A 26,659-nucleotide genomic window follows, 5' to 3' on the forward strand; every position below is an offset into this window, starting at 1 on the left:
CTGTGTGCACACTGCACAGCGCTGCAGCATGTCTGTGAGCGAGAGAGGTGCAGCGTGTCTGAGGCCCCGCCCCCGCACGCAGATGAGAGAGAGATCTCTTTTAAAATATATTGAAAGTTAGAAACGGAGATTCTTTCACACACACATACGGGTATTGGGCCGAGCGCGACACCGTACTTCCGGTCTTACGTCCGTTTTACGCGAGGTGCAAGCAGCCGTACACCGTCTAGGTGTTGCTAAGCTTCCTGTACTGAATATCATAGTCTATTGCCTTAATCAATATCTAGTCAACTCTAAAATACCACATATATGCATGATAATATTATTGTGACAAGTGGGGTATTCACCTGGTGTTTCCAGAAATTAGACGTAGATGCAGCCAAAATCGACGAAGGCCACTGTAGTTTTTCCATACATCTGCAGGCAGTCTGTAACAACTCACACAGCTCTAGTTTACGCTGGTAACGACCTAGAGCACACCCCTCAAGTCCAGAGATGTAATCCGAAGACATGCAGCGATTTCTTCGGTCGTTAATTCAGAAAAAAAACCTACTGCGCTCTGCCTGGCTAGTTAGCTAGCTGTTTATATTTGCACTTCCAGGATATTAGCACCTCCAGGAAAATGGCGCATTTATATATATTTATATGGTGCGTGTTGCATTGTGGGTAGCTCGTGACGTCACTGTGTGTGAAAGAATGGTTGGATAAAATGTGCAAGATAACGTTTATGTAGCATTTCTTTATTGTCGAAATTATGACATTTCATAACGATCAAATCAAAGTGAATGGCCTGCTGCTGCTGAATGCATGGGGCAAGTGACTTAAAAACAGTTATTACATCGTTTCAGATAATAAATTAAAGGTCCTCAGTACCTGAGCGTGCTCCACTAGCATTGTGGACTATATGAAAATCGCTGGCCCGCGATAGTGTCTATTGGATACATTTTGGACCTTGGACAAATGTAGTTGGTGATCCCTGTTATAGACCAACAACTAATGGCTTTGTCAAGAAACAAGTCAACAGATTAACAACAAAAGGTCATTAGCTGCATCCCTAATTTACCGAATTATCAGAATAGTATTGCAATATTTTGGGTGACAATTTTGTAATCGTTACACGCACGTCTGGTAGCAATGTTTTATTCTATTAATGATAAAATAAACTATAATGCGGCCATTTTGCATCTTGGGGCATCAGGGGATTCCATGCCCTAACAATTGTTGTTATCATTGTTATCCACACAGCTCCTTTTGCAATTACAGTAAACACAAACTAATCCACATCTATCCACGTATGACGCACAGCTAGCTGGTAACATGTAATTAAGCCAGCTAACAGCTTAGCTTGATGAATACACTCCCAGCACTAGCCCTGACATTGGAAACCTCAGAAAGGATTCTTGGAAAGAAGAGAAGCAAGGCTAGCATCTGCACAACCGATTGCGATCTGAGAAGATAACTTTATGGCGCTGTGTGTGTGTTGCAGCTTTCTGTCCCTGCATATTGAATTATCTGGCAGTGTTGTGCACTGTGTGTTCACAGAGCTGACATCCTGCCAAGGGTGTGCTCTCATTTCCCCCCGTATCTGTCTCAACCCCCTTCTTCCCTTTTATTCCCTCTTCCTATATCCTCTGATGTGTTGTTGCAATACGAAACCAGTATAAATACCACATGGTAATTCAAAGATATATTCTCCCATGTGTACTCTGCTGTTGGTATTATGAATCCAATGTGTCTTCCTACAGTATCATTCAGGGTTACATGTTATAGAAGATTTAAAATGTAGACAATTGTTATTTCACACAACAATGTAAGCCGTTTGTTTTACAATGCATTACTTCTCTTTCACTCCCTCTTTGTGAAAGGTCAGGCAGTTGGTTAACAATTCTGTGTCTGGAGTCCATGATTTGCAGTGGGAGAAAATAAATCAAGTGCAGTACTAAGATACAAGTATACTAATATGTTATATTCAGTGACTTCTGTTCCTTTACATACCAAATGGAAGACTACTATGTTTAAAATTGACTACCTTGTATGGATGAAGCCTTTAATTCAGTAAATAATCGACATACTTTGCCCACCACTGGTATTTAGTATGACGATATCAGTGCCTCGGAGATGCATAAGCACGATCCTTACACATGAAGAAACCACATTAAGCTCAAGACCCGGAGCTAAATAGTTGGCCCGATGAAAAGTATGTCAGGGTTGGCTCCAGCTGAGTGCTGCTGGAGGGACTTGAAAGTGATCTTACATATCAAGGCTCCCGTTTTATGACGCCATATTTCGTAGGCAAACTCTATCCAGTGATCCCTCTAAGGAGGGAGATCTTGGAAAGCACAAGATGATTAGGACGTCACTCAAAAATCATGCGACTGGTACAAAAGGACCCACACTAGAGAAGCATGTAGACAGTAATCATAATTTAAATACATTTGAGGTGTTATTATACTATAACTTCAAGTATCATTTCAAACGTGATATTCTACTACCATTTATTCTTTCTCTGTGACATTTCGAAACAAAAGTATAAGTCTTTATTACTTAGGTCGGTTTTGTATTCGGGTCACGCTGAAGGAGAGAACGATAAAACACTACTTTGTCTGATGAGCATAGTGCATCACTGAGGAAGAGGAGGGAGGAGGCTGGGAGCCCTGCAGGAGCTGCTGAGTCATCATTCTGGCAAACAGGGAGACGAGAGGTGGAATCTGTGTCTGAGCTGGCAGCCTGGCACAGTTACCATGGCACAAATAGCCCGGGCGCAGAGGAAACTGCAGCAAACTGCGGGGCAGCGAGGGAAGAAGAAGAGGCAGCGGCTGGGGCAATGCGGAGCTGGCTGTCCGTGTCCCCGACAGCCAGAGTGCCAGCATGCCATCAGGGACACACAGATGGTTCACTCCTAGGTGGATGTGGGTGTATCACAGACCTGAGGGCGAAAGTGGGCCTCTGCAGCAACCCACATTTCTATTCACACTGAAACCGAATCAACACATTCAAAAACATGCTCTGCCTACAGTCAGATACAACACTTGGGGTGGCTGAAAATAAGATTACAAATGAACAGCTTTAACTTAACAGAAGGTTATGAGGAAATACACACACACTTGATTCACCTGTGCTTAGGAACATGGTAGATTACAATGAATGTTGTATACAAAAAAGAAGGGTGCACACAAATAGTTTAACCATAGGTGTTGGATTTAAAAGAAAACATTTTCACCATGGGGGAGTTAGCCCAGTTAGGACTAGAGGTATTTGATGGCACTAGTCATCTTGTGGAAGGTTCTTGGTGCAGTTGGCTTTTGGCTTAAGGCTCCTACACACTGTGTGATATTGGAAGTCTTGCAGGTTCAGTGTATATCACACTGTGCAAGATTGCTCCAAAAAAACCTGGGTCATAAATCTCTGTCAGGCTGAACAATATCAATGTTGTGTGCAAATTAATGCCTGATGGAGTGTCATAATAATAATAATAACTTTATAGCACCTATGAACACAAATTAGTTTACTAAAACATGTGTGGGGCTATAGGAAAACGCAGAGACATGCCATCAAGTTACATAATCTACCTGCATTTTGCAACAAGGTTTGGCCAGCATTATGATTTACAATTATTATAATTTGGTGCAACATTTCTGAAAAGTTTAGGGTTTTATTCAGACAAGAATTTTGCTCAATAATGTGAAATGACATCAAGTGGGTAACTGTTTTAAGTGATGCACATCAAAAATCAGGCAAATTGAAGTTTGTACCGACTGCAGTGTTGAAACTGAGCTAAATGCGGTGCTGTGACCTTGTCGGATGCAACTGTGAAACGCAGGATGACCCCTTGTTGATATCCTGTGTCATACACTGAGGCTGTGTGTGAAAGCTGTATGGTTCTGCTGAGTGCAACGCAACACTCATTAAACACAAGGGCATCATCACATGTGGATATGAAGGAGGGACTTCTGTGGCCCCTTTGAAGCTTAAAGACTCTGCATTGCCCCATCAGGGCCCTTTAGTATCTCTGCAGCTGCCTCCTTTCAGTGTGAGGAATGTTATCAAATGCTAATGCCCCCCTGCATTTGTTTAATTCTCACTCACACATTCATTGTAGTGGGCAATAGCATAACCGTTTTTTGTTCCTAGGATACAGTGTAACCCATACTAGTCTCACCCACACACACACCCACACAGTGTATTCAGCCTAGATCCAATGTAATCCGAGACAATAGTTGGAGCATGTTCCTGCTGTGTGGTCCCACTCTGACACGCCCCCATCACAAAACAGATGAGCAATTTTATCCAACTTTTTAAATAATGTATGAAACAGTTTGATTGCACAACTAAATATACAAAGACTGGGGGTGCGGAAGAGTCTACCATTCGGACAATGCCAACAACAGTTGATCTACATTATCACAAAACAAAAGTTTATACGTAGTATTTTCTTTTGTTATCATCTGTGCGTGACGTCTTAGGCACTACCTGGAAGCTTTTACAGCATTGTGAACGGTAAGACACTGGTAACATGTCTTCTACACATTGGTCACCATAGCAATTAGACATCTATTTTCACACAGTCATCAAAGTCTGACAAAGCCAATTCAAACACTATCTTTATGGCCCTCTGCTATGTTTGCCAATGGAGGAATGCACAAACATTCTCCCTCCAAACGACCATCTCCCAAAGTTCATTACCCAGGGGCAATACTAACCTGAAAGGACACCTTGATTTGTGTCACTGTACACTCTTTAAACACGTTTTCGTGAAACAAGTATATCAGGCAAAGAGGGCAAATAGCTGTGCGTAGAGCTAATAAAAGCTCTGGGAATATTTGGTTGATTCTGTGCATCACCTGGAGGAGGCTGAGCTCCAGGAGTCAGAGTCAAATGTAAAAGACATCGACCAAACTATTCACCACCTTGATGATAATCACTCGGCAAACAACTTGCAACAAAACAATGAACGGTCATACAGCACTAAGCTCCGCAGCCATTGCATCCTGCTGCCAATGGAGCTTTTATGGCCGAGAGTTTCCTGAATTCCGGATAGGAAAGACTTTTAAAGGAAAGACCAGTAGTTAACACTTCCTAAGATGTAACGATGAGTCAGAAATGGGAAACGAAGACATAAACAGTTCTTGGACTAGAGCCAGATGATAATTAATGTTATTATAATGGATATTAAAGTGTGATCACACTCTACTAAATGAACAAAATGGAACCGTATATTGTAGGGCAGACGAAGATTATGATATATTCGTAGATATATTAATTGCAATTTCTTCTTAAAAAAAGGCCTTTATACTTTGCTAGGGTGCCTATGTAAAAATTATAAAAATACGGAAAGGCAGTTATTCCAATCTTATTGTGATATTGATTTTAGCTTCTGCAGAGTACAGCCTGCTTTCAAAGCCAATGGTGTACCATCTGGCAAAGCATAGGGAATGGGAAGCCCCATCAATGTGAGGCTGAAGTACGACAATCATAACAGAGCACAGAAGGTCTTCAGTTTACGACCCTTTGACCCAAGAGATAAAAACTGATTATTCTACATTTGTAGAAATATTCTCACAACGAATCAGAGCCCATGTCTGGGGCTGGGAAATGAGATCAGAAAGAGGCGGCGAGTGAAACAAAAGCATAACTTTTTCCACTTACAGCTGAGCGATAAAACAAGAGCACTGGAGCGAGTGAAGGGCTCATGAAATGTGTATTGCAGACTGTCTCCAGCGCAGTCTGGAGTTAGTGTGGAAAGAGGAGCCATGCACACTGCAGATCTGTGTGTGTGTGTGTGTGTGTCTTTGCAGACAGTCGTATCTTTCCTTCCTTCTCTCTGTCTCCACTCGTCCTCATCCACATTTGAACACAGAATGAGAGAAATCAATAAGTCTGTGCAACCAGAAGTGAAAGAGAGCAAGCCTCCAAACAGCAAACACAACTCAAATCTGGCACCAACACAGGCAGTCTTTTATCTTGTTCTCTTTTCTACTAACTTCCCGTGTCGTGCTGAGACTGCAGTGCCCGCAAGTCCCAGACAGCTCTTTCTCATCGTGATGTGTTTGGGCCGCATGAGGCTGATGATTATTAATACTAAAAATAACACTGCGACACAGGGCCTCCTTCTAAAAAGCTGGACACGAGCACAGAGCAGAAGCAAATTCAAGTTCAAACCCACATCACGTTGAGCTCCTCTGCAGCCTGCTGCCTCATCTGGTGCCAGGTTTGTTACTAGTCGAAGTTTCTAGGAAGTACACACACAGATGTATACATGATGAAAAGCTGAATAGGTGAAGTTTGCGTTGAGCGGCCGTCTCTTTCTATCCAGAGTGACACCGCCCCTCAGTCACATTAATAAACTGTCTCACACACAGGCAGCCATGGTATTCCCCCCCCCTCCTCCTCCCTCCTTTTCTAACCTATCTTGAGAGCCACCTACGTCGAAGAGCGATGAGCCTCAGACTCTTGCTCAGACTTGAAGCAGTCTATCTTGGTCTCATAACTGCAGTTCTCTTGTTAATGACAGACTGTGTAACCCACACACACACACACACACACACACACACACACACACACACACACACACACACACACACACACACACACACACACACACACACACACACACACACACACATACACACACACACACACACACACACACCACACACACACACATCACACACACACCACACACACACACACACACACACACACACAGCACACACACACACACACACACACACACACAACACACACACACACACACAACACACACACACACACACACACCACACACACACACACACACACACACACACACACACACACAACACCACACACACACACACACACACACACACACACACAGTTTTTTGGAAGCCTTCCCTCTCCCACCATTCGCATATTGTTCCAACCCAAACAGCCAGCTGCTTCTGACAGCCAAATTACTGTGCACAGAGAAATGATTGCTATCAGAGGCCCCCCCCCACCCATACTCGTGTTTTCGGAAATGTGGGCGAATGATACACTTTATGTCCATCAGAAGGAACCGCTTCAGTAGAACACTGATGGAAAAGACAAGATTTCTACGGCCAAATCATTCAGGAGTCATCACCTGATTGAGGCCTGTGTAGAAGAGGCAACACTTCATGGACAAATGTTCAAAGACAAAAGAGTTAGTGTTCAAAGGTAGTGCTGCAACTAAATACTTCCATTATCAGTTAATCTGACTCAATTAGTGATTAAGTCTTCAAAGCTTATTCCCATGAATACGTTACACAGAATATTTCCGGTTGGTTTGTCAGATGGAACACTTGGGCTCTACAAATGTATGATTTGGAAAAGTCTGATGCTTCACCATTTTCTGACATTCTGTTATCCATAACCTGCCTGTTTGTTGCAACACTAGCTCCAAGCAACGTGTCGGCAATAAGAAAAACTTGCTTAACATAAATACCGTAAGTATCATAAATCAGACAGAAATAAGGTCTCTTTAAAAACAAACTACAAAAATCCGACACCCCAAAGCAGTCCTTTTGTTGGGAATGCATTGTTAGTCTCAAAGAGACAGATAACCTCCAACTGGTTGAGGAATAAGTTACAGCAGATAGGCAGCTTGAAACAATGACCTGGCTCAGGGCCAAACAATAACATTGTTGTAGAGGGAGAGACGTTGAGAAGTCGGAGAGGACCCCACAATGTGGGCAACCACATGCTGGAGCCTGTTACCTCCAGAGAACAGAACACCAAAGATCTGCTCTGGAGCTGAATCATATCTCAGCCTCAGACTGCATGTCGTCCGTTTATCAGTCCACTATCAGCAGACTCCACGACGCAGGCTCTGAGAACAGCCGGCACCCTCACTGAGGCCCGACTTCAGTGACTGGTCAGCTATGGGGTTACATTCTCCAGATCACCAACTAACCACATAAACAAACAACCACTTATAAATAAGTAAAGCTTACATGATTATTGTAATCCAGGAAAAGGAACATTCAAGACAACAACTTATGAATGACTGTTTCAACTGGTGGGGGTCCAATTCATTTTGAGGGGATTATCCATGTTGATTAAACTAAACTGAAAGTAACTATTAATTCATTTAGTGATTGACTGATGATTTTGTTTCCTATTAATCAAGTGTCTATAAAATATCAGAAATGATTGAGAAATATCCATCCTAGTTTCTCAAAAGTCATGGTCTTTACGTTTATTGTTTTGTCAGTCAAAAATATTCAATGTAATATTATATAAAAACAGAGAAAAGTCATATCAGTTTTGAAATAAAATAGTTGGTGTCATCCTGGCAATGAATGTATCCATTAGGTGATCAATCAATGCAGCTTGAGATACAACAATGTGTCATCTTTATTGCCAGACACCATCACCCTTTGTCAGGGTCATACATCTACATTGAAATGAGTAGTCTGGGCAAGTCACCTTAAATCCATCACACAATTAACAGATTGACAAATCCCAGAATCATGTGGACTTGTGAAGAAGGATCTGATTAGTATGTGGGATTGTCACATCGTTGATTCTGAGGAAGAACACTTCAGTGGGAGACATGCCCATTCACACATATTTTAACCTGGACAATTATCTCTGAATGTTTTCAACACCTTGATAATGAAGTGTGCACCCTCTGATCAGCAGGTCTACTGGCCCTGCAATCTTATCACAAACCACTTCCTGTTTGGTCTGCTCCCTAACAAGGAAACATGTCAACAAACACTTGTACATTAAATATGTTTGTGGTATTTAAAATGTTGTTTCAATGCCAACTTCTCCTGAATTAAAACACAGACCACTCAAAGCCAGACTGGGTGTTCACCATTGTTTTGGGCTGTTCTCCCCCCTCCAGGGCTGCGATTGTGATGTTAAAGTGCTCAGCATGCGATGATGAGACACACGATCAAGCAGGAACGACCCTCCCAAAAACAGTTTGCATGACAAAAAGTCTTAACAAAGTCACAACTAGTTGCAATGTTTAAGCTTGATTTGATTGTGACAATTACAGCCTGGAGCTCATCACCATTTATAACAACAAGTCTACAAAAAACGTCTCTTTGACGCGGTAAAAAAGGGCTTGGCTGCGTGAAAGCTATTCATCTGCTAAATCATATTCATATAACATGCAGATACTTGTTCAAACACCCTAAAATGGAGAAGGTAAATACAATATGCGGCTGCAAAAACAAACAGGCCAGATTTGACAAAGAAAAGCTCAAAGGGATTTCTTTTGAGAGCACGTCACGAAACATTTTCCTGCACATCAGTAAACTTCTCGACGTTTCCCAAAATGTGTGAAAACAACGACATAAATAATACAGTTGCAATATTCTAGTTCATTTTAGCCGCAATGTGATTCAACTTACCTTGCAGGTTGTTTTTCAAAGTGCTGTATGAGGGCTGTGAAACTGGCGCAGGTCGAACTACTCTACCATCTCCCAAAAATTCACCGACAATACCGGATTTGTTTTCCAAAGTCTGAAAAGCACAGCCTACATGACGCCAACATTATCGTCCGTCGTTTGCCCGGCGGTGAAAACAAGTGGAATATTCACGCGATATTTAGGAGAGAGAAACCATTGAGATACATTTTGTAACGTTGTTTCTCTACACACATAAGCACTGTCTCTCTGCGGCTTCACACAACTCGCACTCCGATCCACGAAGGCAAAAAGCCAGGAGTGGAGGAGGAAGTTACCTTGCAACAACTCACTGATAATTAACCAGCGCTGCACGAGACGAAAAATACGGGCTTTCCGGTCACGCGTTTCAAAATAAAATAAAGCAGGTCTTTGTCTTTTTTGAATGTTATTTTTTTCCCAGAGGTCGAATGAGATGAATGAATATACTATATTAAATATAATTCGTAAGATATATGTAAAACGTTCTAGAAGATACTCAAGTAAATGTTATGCATTTCACTTAAAACGAAGCTAAACAGAAGAACAGAAGCGAAATGTCAATTGAAAAGTACAATTATTCAAGCATTATTTACAATTACTACTTGATTTGAGTATTTCCATTTCATTTAATCACGTAATTCACTCTATAACATTTCAGGGATTTCTATGATTTTAGATACAAACAATATGTTGCGCTTATAGTTTTTTTGATAGGCTTACGTTTATGTTCTCGCTGTTTGTAATGTAAATTGAACTTTAAATTAAACTATATGGTACAGGAAACTCCTAATGAAATATAATAGTGTGACTGTGAACCAAAACATTTAATTAAATGTTACCGTTATGTATCTTCTGTTTACCCATATAGGTTCAAGTGATATACTGTGTTTTATGCTGAAGCAAAGGCGTCCATTTCCTGTCACAGGCAGGCTCTCTCCGGCTAACTTGACGTCAGCAGTAATTAAAGCACCATCGTCTTTTCGTTTGCTCTGCGCATGTTCCCGACTCAGCATTTAGGGAGTGAGGAGTTCAAGTTTTAGGAATATTTCGGGAAAATAGAAACAAATAATAAAAAAATTGGTACTTTTAAAAATAAACATGGACAATAAGCAGACATTATCAAAAAAATGATATCACTTTAAAATGTGTTCCCAATATGTTCATAGTTAGCCTATATGTTCAAATTAGGGCTGTCAGTCGATTAAAATATTTAATCGCGATTAATCGGATGATTGTCCATAGTTCATCGCGATTAATCGCAAATGAATCGCACATTTTTTTATCTGTTCTAAATGTACCTTAGAGGAATATTTTTCAAGTTTGTAATACTCTTATCAACATATGAGTGGACAAATATGCTTTATGCACATTTGTATTATCATTCGAACAATGACAAATATTCTCATGAATATTAAACACAACAACCTCTGAATTACAAATATTCGCCTCAATTCAACCTGGAACCTCTCTCATACAATAATACAATACAAAGTGTGTCTATGTGCGTGTGTGTGTGTGTGTGTGTGTGTGTGTGTGTGTGTGTGTGTGTGTGTGTGTGTGTTGTGTGTGTGTGTGTGTGTGTGTGTGTGTGTGTGTGTGTGTGTGTGTGTGATCGTTTGAGCTATGTGCAACTCAAGGCATATGCTCGAACGGAAGCTGCCTGGACGCTGTGATCATGTTGCGCGCACTACGCAGTTGTCGGCGAAATGTCGCTCCTCTGTTTGAATTGAAACAGCTCCTTATATCCGTTAGCGCAGCTAGCTAGCACCAGATGCTAACAACAACAATACACGTGAGGTCTCTCTCTCGCTCGCTTGCGCCACACATACACACATACACATACACACACCCTCCCGGTCCTCCCGATGACCAGTCGGTGCCTGCCGGTGAGCGTGGAAGTGTGGTCTGCCGCAAGCGGGCGGCAGGAGCGGGCGGGGCTGTCAGCATCAGCTTGGAGATGGTATTTTAAACTCGATGCGTTCTGAAACTACGGGGCAGCCGAGGACAACAAATACACATGCGTTAATCGCGTTCAAATAATTAGTGGCGTTAATTTTTTTTGTTGCGTTAACGCGTTATTAACAGCCCTAGTTCAAATACTTAAATTCATATTTTAATTAACCAGTGACTTGACTAATGAATTAGTCATCTTAGGCAGTGGCGGTTCTAGACCAATTTGACTGGGAGGCCACTGGGGGCCAGTTATTTTCTGAGGGGGGCACAATAAATGCAGGACGAAAAAGAGAACTAGACAGTATGAAGTAATTGCGCATAAGAAAACAATGCAATACAGTTATTGGTATTTGTTTCAGTGCACTTATTTATTTCAGATAGATCTTATAGTTATTACTGTTAGCTTCAGCTTAAGTTATAGTGCAAAGTTTTCACTAACACCATATTTATATAAAAATAAAGGCAATGAACAGTTACATCTCTACTTTACATAAGGGTGTCTGCACAATCTCACATTACAGCAACAAAATCCTGCGGTTTTTGGCAAACCGAGTACCAGAAAATATACATTTAAAAAAACAAAAAAACAAAAAAAAACTTTTCATTGTTAGGGGGGCCACAGGGGGGTCAGAGGTCAGTGTTAGGGGGAACTGGCCCCCCCAAGAACCGCCGCTGATCTTAGGTCTGAGGTATCCTTTTGGGCCACTTTAATGAACATGACATTTATTATGATTATTACATTAAATAAAACCATTGAACATATTTTCAAATATAGCTAGAACTACAGTATATCACAAAAAGCTAGGTTGCTTCTTATTTCGCAGTAATAACTGTATCCCTTTATTCTTTAAAGACCTACAGGATATTTACATTTTCTTAATGTGACATTAAGACATTTTCAGCAAACTCTTCAAACTTCATGCCTACATAATTGATGGCCTAGACAGAAAGGATATGAACACCCACTCCTCTAGCTTCTTTCAGTACTAGTTGAAGTATTTGTAGGCTAGTCTACTTTTCTTCAGGGCTTCTATTGTATGCTACCTTAGCACTTTGGATCTTCTACATAATTTCAGAAGTTAATGTGATTTATTTACTTAATTACTTTGCAGATTTAGATTATTTATACCAAAACCATGTAACAAATAAACGTAATTATGACAAACATTAAGCTACCCAGAAGACCATTATGTAGTTAAAATCCACTCAATATTTAATACAACAATAAAAAACTATTCTGTAATAATAATGTATTCTGCAGGAATATTTAAAGTCTTTTTTTTTTTACATTGTGGTATTACAACTTTTACTAGGGCTAAGTAATAGTCTCAAATATAATTTATAGTCAAACTTAAACTTAAATTATTATTATTATTTATTTTCCAGCTTGTTATTTATAAATTAACTAACTAACTGACATAGCCTACTGAATAACTAACTAACTGACTTGACTAACTGAATAACTAACTAACCTACTAACGGTTCTCCTACCTGTCACCTCAGAGCAGCAGCTGCACTCCAGGCTGTGTTAACTGGAAACCGTTTCCAGGGCAACGAGGTTAGAAGTTTCAAACAGTCACAGTGGTGCTGTTCCGTACAGTTTCTTGCTTTTCTTCCACAATGTCCGTGCAATCCCAAAAGTAAGTTAAAACAACTTCTGTTTTCTTTTATCAAAACTATAATTGCTTTGTTTTAACCTGTTTTCCTGTAGACTCATACCTTTAACAGCGCGATGTTTGTTGAAAGGCTCGGATAATTAAACGGCAGTTAGGGTCAGCTAACCAACGCTAACGTTAATGTCGTTCATTAATGCTAACGTTAATGACGAAGTTACGTTAAGTTCGTAAAAAATTGACAGTGTACTGGGTTTTTGTTTCCATTTTCACTAGAAATCTCTCAGTTACAATGAGTAACGATCTTCAATCTACATCAACTGGCAAGTAGCCTACTAATGTTTAAACTGAAATCATTTGGTTAACTAGCTTAGCCATTATGAGCAAGCAGTGTGACCTGTCTGTCTGACCCTGGTGGGGAAAATGTGGTTTAGTGTAGTTCATGATGAAATATATGATGTGTTTCCCTAGTTTCACAAATTAACTGTGTGTGTGTGTTTGTGTGCGTGTAGACATAAATGGCCAGATCTCCCAGATCCCAGGACTGTCCCCTATCAGCTCTGTAGCTGAAGAGAAGGTCCGAGGGCGGAGGGCCGGAGTCCGAGAGAGTGACTCTGACTATATCAAGCTTGCAAAACAAGGAGGGCAGAAGGGTAGATCCATCTTGTTGTGTTATATTTAGACACAGTCTAGTGTGCTTAATACTTGTGCCTACATATATTTTGATCCTTTTTTTCATCAGGGCTTTTGTGGCACGAGGCAACACTTATTTCTAAATGTGATTCCTACAAACCTCTGGATTCCTTCCTCGCTGCATCAGAAGGGGACGGCTTTCCAAGGTACAATTTGCCTTATAATTATCATGCACTCTAACTTGTAGTGAGGTGATGATTTATAATACTCCTACCTCAATTACTAACGCTACTACTAACTGAATTTGTCAGTACTGCTTAATTACTGGTACTGCTTGAGAGTAGCCTACTGTAAAATAGAAGGAACAATACATGCGGAAACAATCAGCCATAAACTGTAAATTGTCTACTGTTATCCTCCAATTAAGTGAATGATATATATCATATCCCTATGTTGTATTTTTTCCAACAGTATAATTTACAGTGAAGAGATGAAAAACCCTAGAGCCTTTCATTCAGCAGAGCCCCCCTTTGAGACCGACAATATGTCCGCCTGGGAGAGGGATGATAGCAGCAGCTATGGAAAAGAGAAGGTAAACAAGGAAATGTCAAAGTCATAAAATAAAAAAAACGTTATTCAGCCACACGTGCCACCACCACCACTATAACAATGAATTTAATCTCTTGAGTTGTTTTATACTATTATGATCATATGATAGAAGACACAAATAGAGGGATTTTATTGATGCTGTGGTGTTAATCACTGTTTCTGGATCAGGCAGACCTACTCTGTGGACCTTCTTTCTCAGTGGTTTGGAGTAAAAATGAGAGCATGCTGCCAAATTGAAAGCATAAATAGGATTACAAAATACATAATCTGCATATATTTACATTCATAAAATATCTATCAGCACTGTAACTTTGCTTTGTGTTCTGCAGAACAACAATGTTCAATACAACCAGATGGAGAAGTTGCAGGCACCCAGTCATTATCACGAGAGGAGCAAATTCAAGAGGATGTAAGTTCATGTGGTCACAAGATGGCGCTGTTGTTCTGTATGACGTTCGGGGCAAGAGGCTGGTGTCAAAAAATGCCATATGTTTACACATCTCAGAAACATAATTACATGAAATATACCAGATTGAATGGAGGCCAGTGATCTTATTATGTTAAACCATATCAGTCATTTTGAGTGGAACTCAGTAATCAGTAACATTTTAAATGGATCTTTTAATGATTGTGGAAACAGCAAGCAGAACCTGTTTTGTTACATATTCGGAACTTGACTATATTTGAAAGTGATTATCACAAAATTGTAGCCCATCATGATGGTAGGCAATTTCATAATTGTCTAGACCAGCGGTTCCCAACCTTTTTCCACTCAGGTCCCATCTAAAAAATGTTCGCAGCCCACATTCAACCATAAACAATATGGAGGCTAAATAAAGTACTTTTTATTTTAATTAGAAAAGGAGCTGGCCATCAGTAAAAAAACAGACATTTTTATTACACGGTTTAGTTGAATACTCTATTCTGATTGCTCAATTCAGAACATGTGACACGTTGTTAATCCAGTAGTTCAGACCGCTGTCAAGGACTAATGACCGTTGCTAAGGAGGATCAAGAAAGAAAAGGAAAAGAGGTTCAAATTGTAATAATCAAATGTTTCCACACAAATCATAATGTTTTGCAAATGATTTGGTGGCCCACTTGCAATGCGGGGCCGCGGCCCACAGGTTGGGAACCGCTGGTTTAGACTTTTTCATCTGTGTAATTTCCTAGTGGTTGGCATTACAACACAAATTGTATATGGCTGATTAAAAAAGTCTGTATATTTAACAGGATGTTGTCAGTAAAACCTTCACCACGCTTCCGTGTTGTGATGACTATACAGGAATGTTGATGGTCTTGCAGCACACTTAGGTCAAACACAACGCGCACAACATCCAGACGAGACAGGACATTCACCTCAAACTGTTTGTTTTGGCCGCCTGCTGGGCTGGGCCATGTTCCCGGGACATTCGAAAAAGGTCATTGACACGTACCAAAAATCAAATAACCTCACATACCGTGATACAGAAACGAAACACTGTGGGTATAGTGCATGCATGGTTTTATACCCAAAAGTTCTGAAAGGATCCACAGCAAATAGAAGCATACAAACCTACCTTAAATCCATCACATCACATTCTTTTTTAAAGAACACAATGGTCTGTTATTTTATCATTGCAGTGCAGTAAACAGCTGATCACAGTCTTTGTGCAAGATATTGACTTAGAGAGTAAAAAGAACAGAGAGTGTAGGCATTTCCTGAAATATTGTGTGTAACAATTATTATTACACTCTTTTTCTTCACAGCTTTAAAGATAAGAAGGTTGAAAGATGTACATTGAAATTAATTGATAATAGCATTGTCAGTAGTTTGGTGTTACATGATTAAAAACTGACAATTGTAAACAACAAAACCTATTTCATGTTAATCTAATTGGCACTTTTTTCGGGATGATTAAACATTACATTATACTTTAAACTACAAAAGCACCTTCTGGTTTGATTTCCATGAAAACAAAATGGTTTACATTTCAATCACATTTGGACTCTCTGTTTCTACAGAATGTATGACAAAAACCCAGCTCCTGTGGACATGTCTAAGCTGTTGAGCTTTGGTTACGCAGAAGACAAGAAACCAGCCGCCAACACTGATTTGTCAGGTGAGTCGCACAGGGTCTCTGACAGATTGAGTTACTCTCGTCCTGGTCACCATACCTCATTTACTTAATTGTTTTATTTACATCATGCCATCAACATTCCTCTTATCATAATCAAATGAAATGAAGCCAACAATGTGAACTTTAAGATTGAAGTGGTTAGGAATTAATGATGCGTCCTGACAGTGTAATGCAGAGATTATAAGTAAATGATGTGATGATGATTATGACTGAATGACTCTCATATCCATGTCAACAGATTAAAAGACTGCCAGTGCCGTGGAAGGAAGGATATAACATTGAATGCTTCTAACAAGAACAGTTGCCATTCCCTGCTCCTTTTCTTAATTTCTTTACCGCTTCATACTGAGCCACATCAAATGTTTTACTATCATGCAATTGTTCTGTGATGTTAGAGGTTTAACTCAAGTGTGAAAGTGCTTCGTTGAATCAAAGCTAAGACTTTGAAATGTTTTGTGCCTGTTAGTGGTGCCTAAATTAACAGCATTCCTTGAGTTAAAATGGCACTAGTAACTCGTGTTTGTTTTTTGCTGTGTTTAAACATTATGTAAAAGGCAGCTTTAAGAAATTAAAGTTTGATAATATAAATTAAAGTTTTTCAAAAATATTCAACTGTCTTTTTGTTTTTGCCTTTTATACGCCATTCGATTCGCTCTGCTGCGTTGACACTTTAATGAATGCAACACAATTAAAACACAACAGCAAATAATGTCTAATTTTTTGTAATATTACTATTAAAGTAAATTATACGATGCATACTATTACATTTTTGCAGGGTAAAGGTAAAGTTAGCTCTGTGTGTTTGTCATTGTTTTGACACTGCAATGTGTTGCATTGCAGTGTCAAAGTTCAGTGTCAGAACTCAGTGCTCTTACGGAAAGCTTTATGTCATAATAACACGTTAGTTATTGACTAGCTTCCGATGGGTTTCAAAAATATAAGTTTTGGATCTTGGCCAATCCTTTTTCCCGTGAATGATCTTGCCGTTTGTTTGAGACTGGTGGATGTTTTTGTGATAACGAGGACGAACAGGTGCTACTCCTCCCTCTGGAACCAATCAGTGGCCGGGCCGGAGGTCGCCGCTATATAAGCTCTGCAGTCAGACATAACTGGTATTAAAAACGGCTAAGGTCTTACAGGAGAACAACTTTCGGAACACATTTCAAACTGGATTTCAAAGCCTCACCTGCTGTCATGGCACCAATTCTACTTAACTGTATGGGCAATGACCACAATGACTATATCAAGTGAGTATTTGAGAATCTCAACTAACTTTGGAAAAAGCATGTTTTTCTTCTTTAAAATCAAGTGTTTGGTAATCAATTCGGAGTATGCCAAGGATTTAGATTTGTAATATAGTGCACTTTATATCTTGTAGACAACTAGTCCAAGTGAAAAATCCCAACTTGGACACCATGGAGGAGGATATCCTCTACCACTTCAGCTTGGGCACCAAGACTCACAACCTTCCAGAAATGTTTGGAGATATCAAGGTTTGTGGAATGGATACAACAACAAAAAATGATTGACGGTTTCAAATATTAGAAAAGAGAAACCAACAGTCCTCTTACTCTATTTCCCGTAGTTCGCGTGTGTTGGAGGCAGCGCAAATCGAATGAAGGCTTTCGCTCAGTTCATCCACAAGGAGCTGGAACTGCCTGGAAACCCAGAGGAAATCATAGACATCTGTGAGGGAACTGATCGCTACTGCATGTACAAAGTGGGACCTGTGCTCTCTATAAGTGTAAGTATCACACAGCAAGACTGTCTTAGTTGTCTTCATTCCTACTGGCTTCAAATATGGCACGGCTGATTTAACATGTTCACGTTTTGATAATCGTTTCTATGCTGTTTCCCTCACAGCACGGCATGGGTGTCCCTTCCATCTCCATCATGCTGCATGAGCTCATCAAACTGCTGCACCACGCTCAGTGCCGGGATGTGGTTCTGTTACGTCTTGGAACATCTGGTGGAGTCGGTAAGAGCATTGTTTTTAAATGTAAAACTCTTGGCAAACTTTTTCTATTGGGGATTTTCATTGAATGTTTCCTTGATTTTGTATTTCTGCTCGGCGTGGTCTTTAGGTCTGGCTCCAGGCACAGTGGTTGTCACGGATAAAGCCGTGGACTACTCCTTCCGCGCCCAGTTTGAGCAGGTGGTTCTGGGTAAAGTCATCACCAGGAGCACTGAGCTGGACGAGGGGGTAGCCAATGAGCTTCTGCAGTGCTCCTCCGAGCTTCAAAACTTTCCTACAGTGATCGGAAACACCATGTGCACACATGACTTCTATGAAGGTATGAACCCCATCTAATGCTTAGGTTGTTTGTGATCAAATCAATCATGAAGAACTTTAACAGATCAACACCATTGGGCAGGTAGTGACAGATGCTGTGTTTCTGTAGGTCAAGGACGACTTGACGGAGCCCTCTGCTCCTTCTCTCATGAAGACAAACTGGAGTATCTGAGGAAAGCTTACGATGCCGGAGTGAGGAATATTGAAATGGAGTCCACTGTCTTTGCTGCAATGTGCCGTGTCTGTGGCCTGAAAGGTAATTTTGAAGGCAAAACATCATCGTCATTCTGCAAAGTTAACGAGTGTTTTGAAGATACAACGTTGACATTAGTGTGTACTTCATGACTGATGATCTCTCTTTTCGCCTCCAGCCGCAGTGGTCTGTGTCGCCTTGCTGAACCGATTTGACGGAGACCAGATCACCTCCACTCACGACGTCCTGGTGGAGTACCAGCAGAGACCCCAGGTCCTGGTGTCCCACTTCATCAAGAAACGCCTGGGACTGATTGTCTGAAACCCTAACCCAACACCTGCCTCCCAAATAGAGTGTATATAGCTGATATGTGGATATGTATATATTGAACTTGTTCATATGTGTATTAGACACTTATTTAAAGATTAAGCTTAAATATGAAGTATTTTGCTTGTGTATAGTATCTATTGTGTCTTTTAATATATGATGCTCTGGTATTTATGTATGGTTACATTAATTTTGTAAAGAATGTGTTCTGTATGTTTATTTTAAATACTTAACTTTAATGGTAAGTTGAGAAATAGTTAGCCTCCATTAGAAGTTTGGGATGTATGCGTCCTTAGTGCTTTCTCTTATTATACAATAAGATTATTTTAACCTTACTTCAATGTATTTCAGTGATGAATGTGCTATCAGATGACCAGAGAAATGGATCATATATAATTACATCTGCCACAGAAGCATGTTTTTGCAAATGCAAACATCCTGAAAGTAGCATAAGCGGTCAATAGATATTGATAAATGTGCAGAGGTCATTTTTATTTGTTGAAGTTACATGTTTATCATCAATCGGTGATACTGTATGATATTGTATTTCCCATGAGATGCTCTAGAGTTCAATAAAAAAAAGTCAATAACAATAATTGCACCGTGTCACCTGATTCACTCACAGCAGCTGCTCTACCAAAGGGTGTGATTTGTCCAACTGTAAATACACATACAGCTTATTTAAATATATTACTCACATTTAATGTCACGCTCAATACCAGAACAAGGGTTGGACTTCACAATGTGATCCCAAACAAAGTCAGAATTTGAGATCTGATTGTGTATCTCGTCTCGGGGGTTTGGGGGGTGTGAGAACAGACAGCACGTCTTTGGCGTACTGGCTGTGTTGCAGACCGGCCTCCCTCAGAGCCTGCTCAACACGCACTCTGGGATCAGACACAATCTGGAAAACAGATGTTAAAAAACAAACAAATCCACAGTAAATGATGTATATCCAGCTGTTTCCCACTCAAACACCTTTGTTTTATGATTTTCTATGCAACTTCAAACAAGATAAAAAACGAATCCCTCACTGATTGGGAGTTAGAGAAGAGTTGCATAATGTCTAGTCATTGCATGTGTTACACAATAAGCAAATTCCAACGGTGAAGCAAAACAACACACACACATATACACTGATTGCCCGGGTGGCCTTGAGATAAAGGCTGTGTATACACATTCTGAGATGAAGACAAACATTGATTGACCAACTAACCAGCTTACATAATCGTTCAGCATTTCATGGGTCATGGGACAGTCCAACCCAAGATTAAACCAAACCTGTAAACGGCTGATAATGGTCATGGAAACTGGGGAAAAGGCCATGTAGGCTTATAATATGTAAAGCATAGGATATCAATTAGGTAATTTAATATATAATAGCGAGCTTGGGGATAACGACCATGCAGCTGTAGAGTTTTTGTGAAAAAACTAAAGCTAAAAGGTGATAATAGATGTTATCATGCCTCACCTGTGTGTCTGTGTACGTGTGTATAATATAGAGAGGTCTTTGGAGTTCAAACTCCTTTACATTCAGCTGTCGACTCCTCCAAGCCTCTGTATCTGCCATCATCCTCTCCGGGTCTGCCTCTGCCACCACCCCAACCTAAAATACATTTAAAAAATATTCAATATATTGAAAACATACCGTTTTTCTTACTGCCATAATGTTTCATTGTTACCACTCAGACTGGGAAGAGTCTAAGTCAGGGGTGTCCAAACGTTTTTCACCGAGGGCCACATACATACAAATATACAAAGGGCTGGGCCACTCACTAGAGGTGAGGTATATTGCCTCATAAGTTAAGTTATAAGTCAGCAAAATAAATCAAATGTAGGTAAATTATGCTTGTTACTTGAATATACTTTAAGAAAACAAACAGCCTACATCTCAGCTCTCCAGAGGGTTTCATTTATTTTGTTGGAAGCTCATTCCTTAAAACAGGAGCCTCAGATTGCTTATCATAAGAGGAAATAGGAAGGGTTTATTTCAAGCTTGTTACGTAAATAAGTTATTGGGCTTTTTTCTTATCAACTTAGATTTGTTAGAAATTGTTTTCAACTTTAATTGACTGAATGTATTTGAAACATTTGGCTTCTTAACTCATGAATACTACTGTGTAATATATGTTTCCATATATATTTGAGAAGTACAATATAAGACAAACACAAGTTTCATTTGTGGGCCACATTTCATTATACTTTTTTAATTTGCTGAGGGCCGATTCACGGGCGGCATTTGGCCCCCGGGCTGTAGTTTGGACACCCCTGGTCTAAGTCTTCCCTTGTACGGTTTTTCAACGGACAGAGAAAATCAATGTGGTTAAAAAGGGCTAAGTGTAGAAATGAATCCACCTGGTTTCTGAGAACTTCCAAACGTTTCTGCTTTTCTTCTTCTTCTCTCTGCCGCTCCAGCTCCCGCGCCTCCGTCTCCTCCTTGCGCCGCTGCAGCATCTCGGCCCGATACTGCACCCTAGAAGGAGCCCAGAGGATGTAGGCATCAGAGCTGAACAGCTGCTCTCTTTCCTCTGCCACCATCAACATTAGTATTTATCGCTCCTGACACAGCAGGCCTCCGGGCTGTGGAAGGTTTTATGGAGCCTCCAGAGATCAGCTCCTCTCCCATCATGTGTTTTGATATCTTCCTCAGCCCCTCCATGATTCCTGCGCGCTCTCACGGACAATGTCAACACCATTATCTAGTATTAAAGTCAGTCTGTGAGTGTCTGCAGAGAAATGCTAAGCGAATCACACACAAGAGGATGTTTTCAACACAGAATCTTATATTTTTCAAGAGTAGCCTCAGACCAGGCTGAAATGCAGTGTTTCACTCTGGCTGCCGGGAATATAAACCATTGAACAGCACGAACAGAGTGTCAGCTATTGTTGCTTTTTGAAGTAAATATGGAGTCCTCAATACAACTCTTTGACCTCAACCTTCCCCATTTAATGAAACCGCTTAAGAGCACAACTATGTCGGCCTTCAGGTTAGGTTAGAAATGGGATTAAACAATAATAAATACATGAATGAATATTACATTTCTGCAAAAATGTCTCCCTAAATGCTTCAACTCCATGGTCATTTCTTCAGACTTGACAGGCTCCCGCGGAGACACAGATGTCATTAAACAACTGCTTCCACATGAGTAGTGATCCTTATGACCAGTTAATTCATTTGATTTTGTATTTCATGTCAATAACTGTAAGATAGCTGTTACTACAGAAGAGCTAGGTAAGCTAGATATTGCTAATAATAAAAACATACATATATCTTAGAGTGTAGGGGGTTGTAAGCCAATAATCCAAAAAGTGTGTCCCATGCGATATTTGTAATGGGTAAGAATGTATTCCATGCATTTTCTGTTTTTGCAAATCTTTGAGAACTCAAGGTCCCAGTCTGCAACAATCACCTGTCTTTATCTCGCCTGGCCTGCTCCTCCATGAGGCTCCTGAGATTAGCGAGTCTCTCTTGATCCCTCTGCGCCAGCGTCTCCCTCCTCTTCTGCTGCTGTAAATAAAACTGCCTGACCTGCGGGGAAAACAACGAGTTTACAGAGAATAACGACAAAAAGTTAACAACAGCCGCAGGAACAGTAGCCCCACTCACACTAATTCGACTCGCTCCAAAACTCTAAGGTTTGTCATGTCCTATTGATTGTGACAGAGCAGGAATCAGATAAGTGTAAACAGAAAGAATGAGATGATATTTCAATGTCTGGCAGACTGTCGTGCTAAATCATATGGATTCCAATGCAGCCTAAATGCTCTCATTAATCAGAATGTCTCAGGTTGCCCATGCTCTCCAAGCAGGCCCTTGAGGAGAGGGTTAATTAAACAGTCAGAGACACACAAACAAACACACACACACACACATTGTGGAATTGTTTTACCTGGGAGGACAATAACTAAATTAAACTAAGAGCAGAGCAGATCTTCGCCTACGCAGTTCAAATAAAGAAAAGAAAAACTTGTATCAGCGGATCCGTTCCTTTTCCTATGTAATGTTTTATGAAATATGGCCGGTTGTGTTCCAATAATCTTGCTGACAAACAAACAAACTACTAACCAATAAACTCAACTAAAAACTTAGCGGAGATAATGATTATAGTACCCAGGTAATTGCAGCACATTTTGTATGTATCTAACGTAACGTTTTTTGGTCTGCATTCAGCTCTATCTTTTGCTGTGAAAAGTCATTCATACACACACAAAGGTTTTAGCATCAGCTGAATTGCTACATATCATTTGGTGCTTTTGAAAACCATTTATAATCATTGCTCTTCTTGTGCACAGGGCTTGGGATCCACGAGGATAGCTGCATGATTAATAAGCATATGAATTTATATTTATCTAGTTTTTCCTCGCAATAAATGTGTATGCATAAGGTTGTTATGCACACAGCATATGGAGGTTTTAAGCCCAGGATCAGAAATACCATCTGTTATCTTGAAATAATATTTATTTCTCTATGCGTATTTATGGAATTAATTTATACACAAATGTTTTAATTCCTTTTGATTTGATCATAATGGATGTTTTTTACAGATGTGTAATAAAAAATTCCACATTTTGTCCACAATTGTTCACAATAATATGCAGACATTTTGATATTAGGCAGGTGCAGCAAAAAGTAAAAACCTGATATATATAATTGAGATGACAAGGTGTTACTTTTTCTTTGTGGTGTGATCTGACGGCAGCCTCCTTCTCCTGCTCCCTCCTCAGCCTCGCCTCTTCCTCCTCTTGTTGTCTAGCAGCTATAGCAGCCTCCAGCTTGGCCGCCTCCTCCTGCTGGGCCCGCCACTGCTGCAGCTACACACACACACACACACACACATGCAAATACACACCAGGGGGAAACAAGAAGCACGTTACTGTCTGCTAACAGCTGTCTTTAAAGCATCACTCACATGGAGACAACCAGCTGAGCCCCTCTGCCATCCTGTCAACATGTGGCATCAATTTTGGAAGAGGTGTCAGAACTTCCTTTCACACTTGGTTTTACATCACCTCAGGAGCCATCAATGCATGTTGAAAGAAACGTCTGTTGTTTGAGCCCTATAGCAAACTCCTAAGGAACGAGCTGTTGAAATGAAGCAATTAAGGACAGAAAGTGAAGAGAACTGTCATCTAGATGTTTATCCAACTTTTAAAACTGGAAAGATACTGTGCAGTAACTTTGAGGTTTACTGTATTACACAACAATGTAATATTGTCAAAGAGCCTTTAAAGCACATTTCTGACCACGGATTTGTATGATTATTCAATTAAGTTTGATGAAACTAAAAGCTTGCCAATATATAGTAACTGACGCATTGAGTGACACATAACTTTCTTCCAAGAGCGTGTTGTTGAATCTTGAAACATATAGCCCCACACACACACACACACACACACACACACACACACACACACACACACACACACACACACACACACACACACACACACACACACACACACACACACACACACACACACACACACCACACACACACACACACACACACACACACACACACACACACACCACACACACACACACACACACACACACACACACACACACACACACACCACACACACACACACACACACACACACACACACACACACACACACACACACACACACACACACACACACACACACACACACACATCACTTCAGTGGACATTACATTGACTTACATGCATTTCCTGGAGTCTTATCTTAACCTTAACCATAACCAACACATGCCTAACCCTAACCCTAATCCTAAACCTAACCAAGTCTTCACCCTAAAATTAATGATTCCCCTCATGGGGACCTCCATTTTGTCCCCATAAGGGAGGCGAGTCCCCACACGTGACTGTGTAAACAGATGTAGGTCCCCACAAGTATAGTAATGCTAGGCCACACACACACACACACACACAGTCAAACATTAGTGGGTAGTGAGTGACAGGTTGATATTGCAGCAGCCTCTGTTTGGCGTGCCGGGGATTAGGAGTGTTGAATTCTCACCAGGCAGACAGATTCACAGATCTATCAGCTGAGAGCTTATGAATCCCTGTAGGAATGAACTGCAAATTAACATGGTCACACACATTAGCACCGGCGGTATCATCAAGTCAATCATACTTGATGTCCGCCTGAGAAAAAGCAGCAGCTGTGTGTTAGAGAGAGGACTTTAAACAACCCGGCCTGTAATCCACTTCCCTCTGACAGTGTTGAAGCTGGAGATGTAATATGCTTCTTCTTTAGTCTGAGTCCAATATGGACTCTTCGTGACTAGGAGTGCATTCCTGAGAAGCGAATAAGTAACACATTCCATAACTTTTCTGCACTGACCTTTTGTCCTGCGGCTTTTTTCCTTAGAACTGGGTTTTAATATATAAAGTTCACCAGTTAGTGTTGGCATATTATTACATTACATGTTACTTGTTAGACACTTTTATCCAAAGCCACTTACATACTCAATACTGTGGGCAATCCCCACAGGAGCAACTTGGGGTGAAGTGCCTTGCCCCGGGACACAACGACATGCTGACTGCAGTGGGGTTTGAACCTGTGACACCCCGATCAAAACACCAACGCACAACCCACTGCACCACACGCCTCCCACCATATGGCATAGATCTACATATAGATCTAGTAATTTTGAAAGGTCACAGTTGCCAAATTACTAATGTTGCCCCATGCACAATCCTCAATAGCAAATTTCAATATAAAAAAGGTAACTACAATTATTTACTGCGAATTATTGACATATTTACGGAAAAACGACCGACAATACACCATGAAAATGTGAGACATGAGCAATGTTAATGTGTTTCTTGAGTGTAACACAAAGCTCCGATATGTTTTTTCATACAGCATTGGCTTGGCTTCCTCTCCTTCTGAAAATCTAATTACTTGCTTTGGTTTATTTTGTTCTTTTAAAAAAAAAAGTGAAAAACAAGTGCACATAATTAAACCATCTATCAAACTCCAGCCTGGCCCAGATAAGACACCTGTGTGCTTGATGCTTGGAACCTTGAGAGACGGGGTGTGAAAACAACCTGGTGGTGGGTCTGGAAAGCATGTTTTTTCAGACAAACACACTAAGATGCCACAGATAACACTATCTTTACCTTTGTTTTGCAAAGCCTCATAAAGCAAAAGTATAAAGTTCAATTGCAAAGGCCACTGACACAATGAAAGGTATCTTTAAAGTTTCCGCTGTAAACACTGTGAGGGCCACAGTGGCTAAATGGATGTCATTTTAGTTTAGGCAGGGATGAAAAGGCATTTTAGGACGCACAAAGAGAATAAAATCATCATTATGAACAGTCTGCTGGAATCTAATTTTCTGCGGATTCAAAGGGAAATGGGATACCATCCTTTTTCATGGCAGCACAAAAACGACTGCAGAGATGACAGAATAACAAAAGAGTGATCGCCTTTTTATCTGCACACTGCAGCCTGCTCAACGCCTTTGTTAATATAACTGTACATGTCTTCTGTCAGGGGGCGTTGCAGCTGCCATCATTGTA

At 40.5% G+C, this 26,659-nt stretch overlaps 4 protein-coding genes across 6 annotated transcripts in view; 2 read left to right on the forward strand and 2 right to left on the reverse strand.

The window, feature by feature from the left end:
* LOC117556829 (activin receptor type-1-like) overlaps positions 1-9,688 on the reverse strand; it is a 28,585-nt gene extending 18,897 nt beyond the window's left edge. For both annotated transcript variants that reach the window (XM_034232373.1, XM_034232372.1), the window contains exon 1: positions 9,366-9,688. The gene's annotated coding sequence lies outside the window, so the exon portion shown is untranslated. The remainder of the gene's footprint in view (positions 1-9,365) is intronic.
* A 3,193-nt stretch (positions 9,689-12,881) lies between these two features.
* On the forward strand, positions 12,882-16,936 carry LOC117556865 (uncharacterized protein C7orf57-like). The gene is made up of 8 exons (XM_034232430.1): positions 12,882-12,994; positions 13,244-13,290; positions 13,480-13,620; positions 13,710-13,806; positions 14,072-14,192; positions 14,539-14,618; positions 16,214-16,311; positions 16,568-16,936. The coding sequence occupies exons 1-8, from the start codon at positions 12,975-12,977 to the stop codon at positions 16,570-16,572; spliced, it is 609 nt and encodes a 202-aa protein (XP_034088321.1). The 5' UTR covers positions 12,882-12,974; the 3' UTR covers positions 16,573-16,936.
* Positions 16,937-17,330: 394 nt separating this feature from the next.
* Positions 17,331-19,738, forward strand: upp2 (uridine phosphorylase 2). Its single transcript, XM_034232429.1, has 7 exons — positions 17,331-17,576; positions 17,708-17,822; positions 17,915-18,073; positions 18,193-18,307; positions 18,414-18,623; positions 18,732-18,878; positions 18,994-19,738. The coding sequence occupies exons 1-7, from the start codon at positions 17,524-17,526 to the stop codon at positions 19,134-19,136; spliced, it is 942 nt and encodes a 313-aa protein (XP_034088320.1). The 5' UTR covers positions 17,331-17,523; the 3' UTR covers positions 19,137-19,738.
* The window catches only part of LOC117556863 (coiled-coil domain-containing protein 148-like), a 34,608-nt gene continuing 27,680 nt past the window's right edge, over positions 19,732-26,659 (reverse strand). For both annotated transcript variants that reach the window (XM_034232427.1, XM_034232428.1), the window contains exons 11-15: positions 23,814-23,954; positions 22,553-22,671; positions 21,498-21,615; positions 20,614-20,748; positions 19,732-20,046 (exon numbers count right to left, since the gene is read on the reverse strand). In XM_034232427.1, the coding sequence (XP_034088318.1) occupies positions 19,903-20,046; positions 20,614-20,748; positions 21,498-21,615; positions 22,553-22,671; positions 23,814-23,954 (657 nt within the window). In that variant the 3' untranslated portion in view covers positions 19,732-19,902. The remainder of the gene's footprint in view (positions 20,047-20,613; positions 20,749-21,497; positions 21,616-22,552; positions 22,672-23,813; positions 23,955-26,659) is intronic.

This window comes from Gymnodraco acuticeps, unplaced genomic scaffold (assembly GCF_902827175.1).
Source record: "Gymnodraco acuticeps unplaced genomic scaffold, fGymAcu1.1, whole genome shotgun sequence".
NCBI lineage: Eukaryota > Metazoa > Chordata > Actinopteri > Perciformes > Bathydraconidae > Gymnodraco > Gymnodraco acuticeps.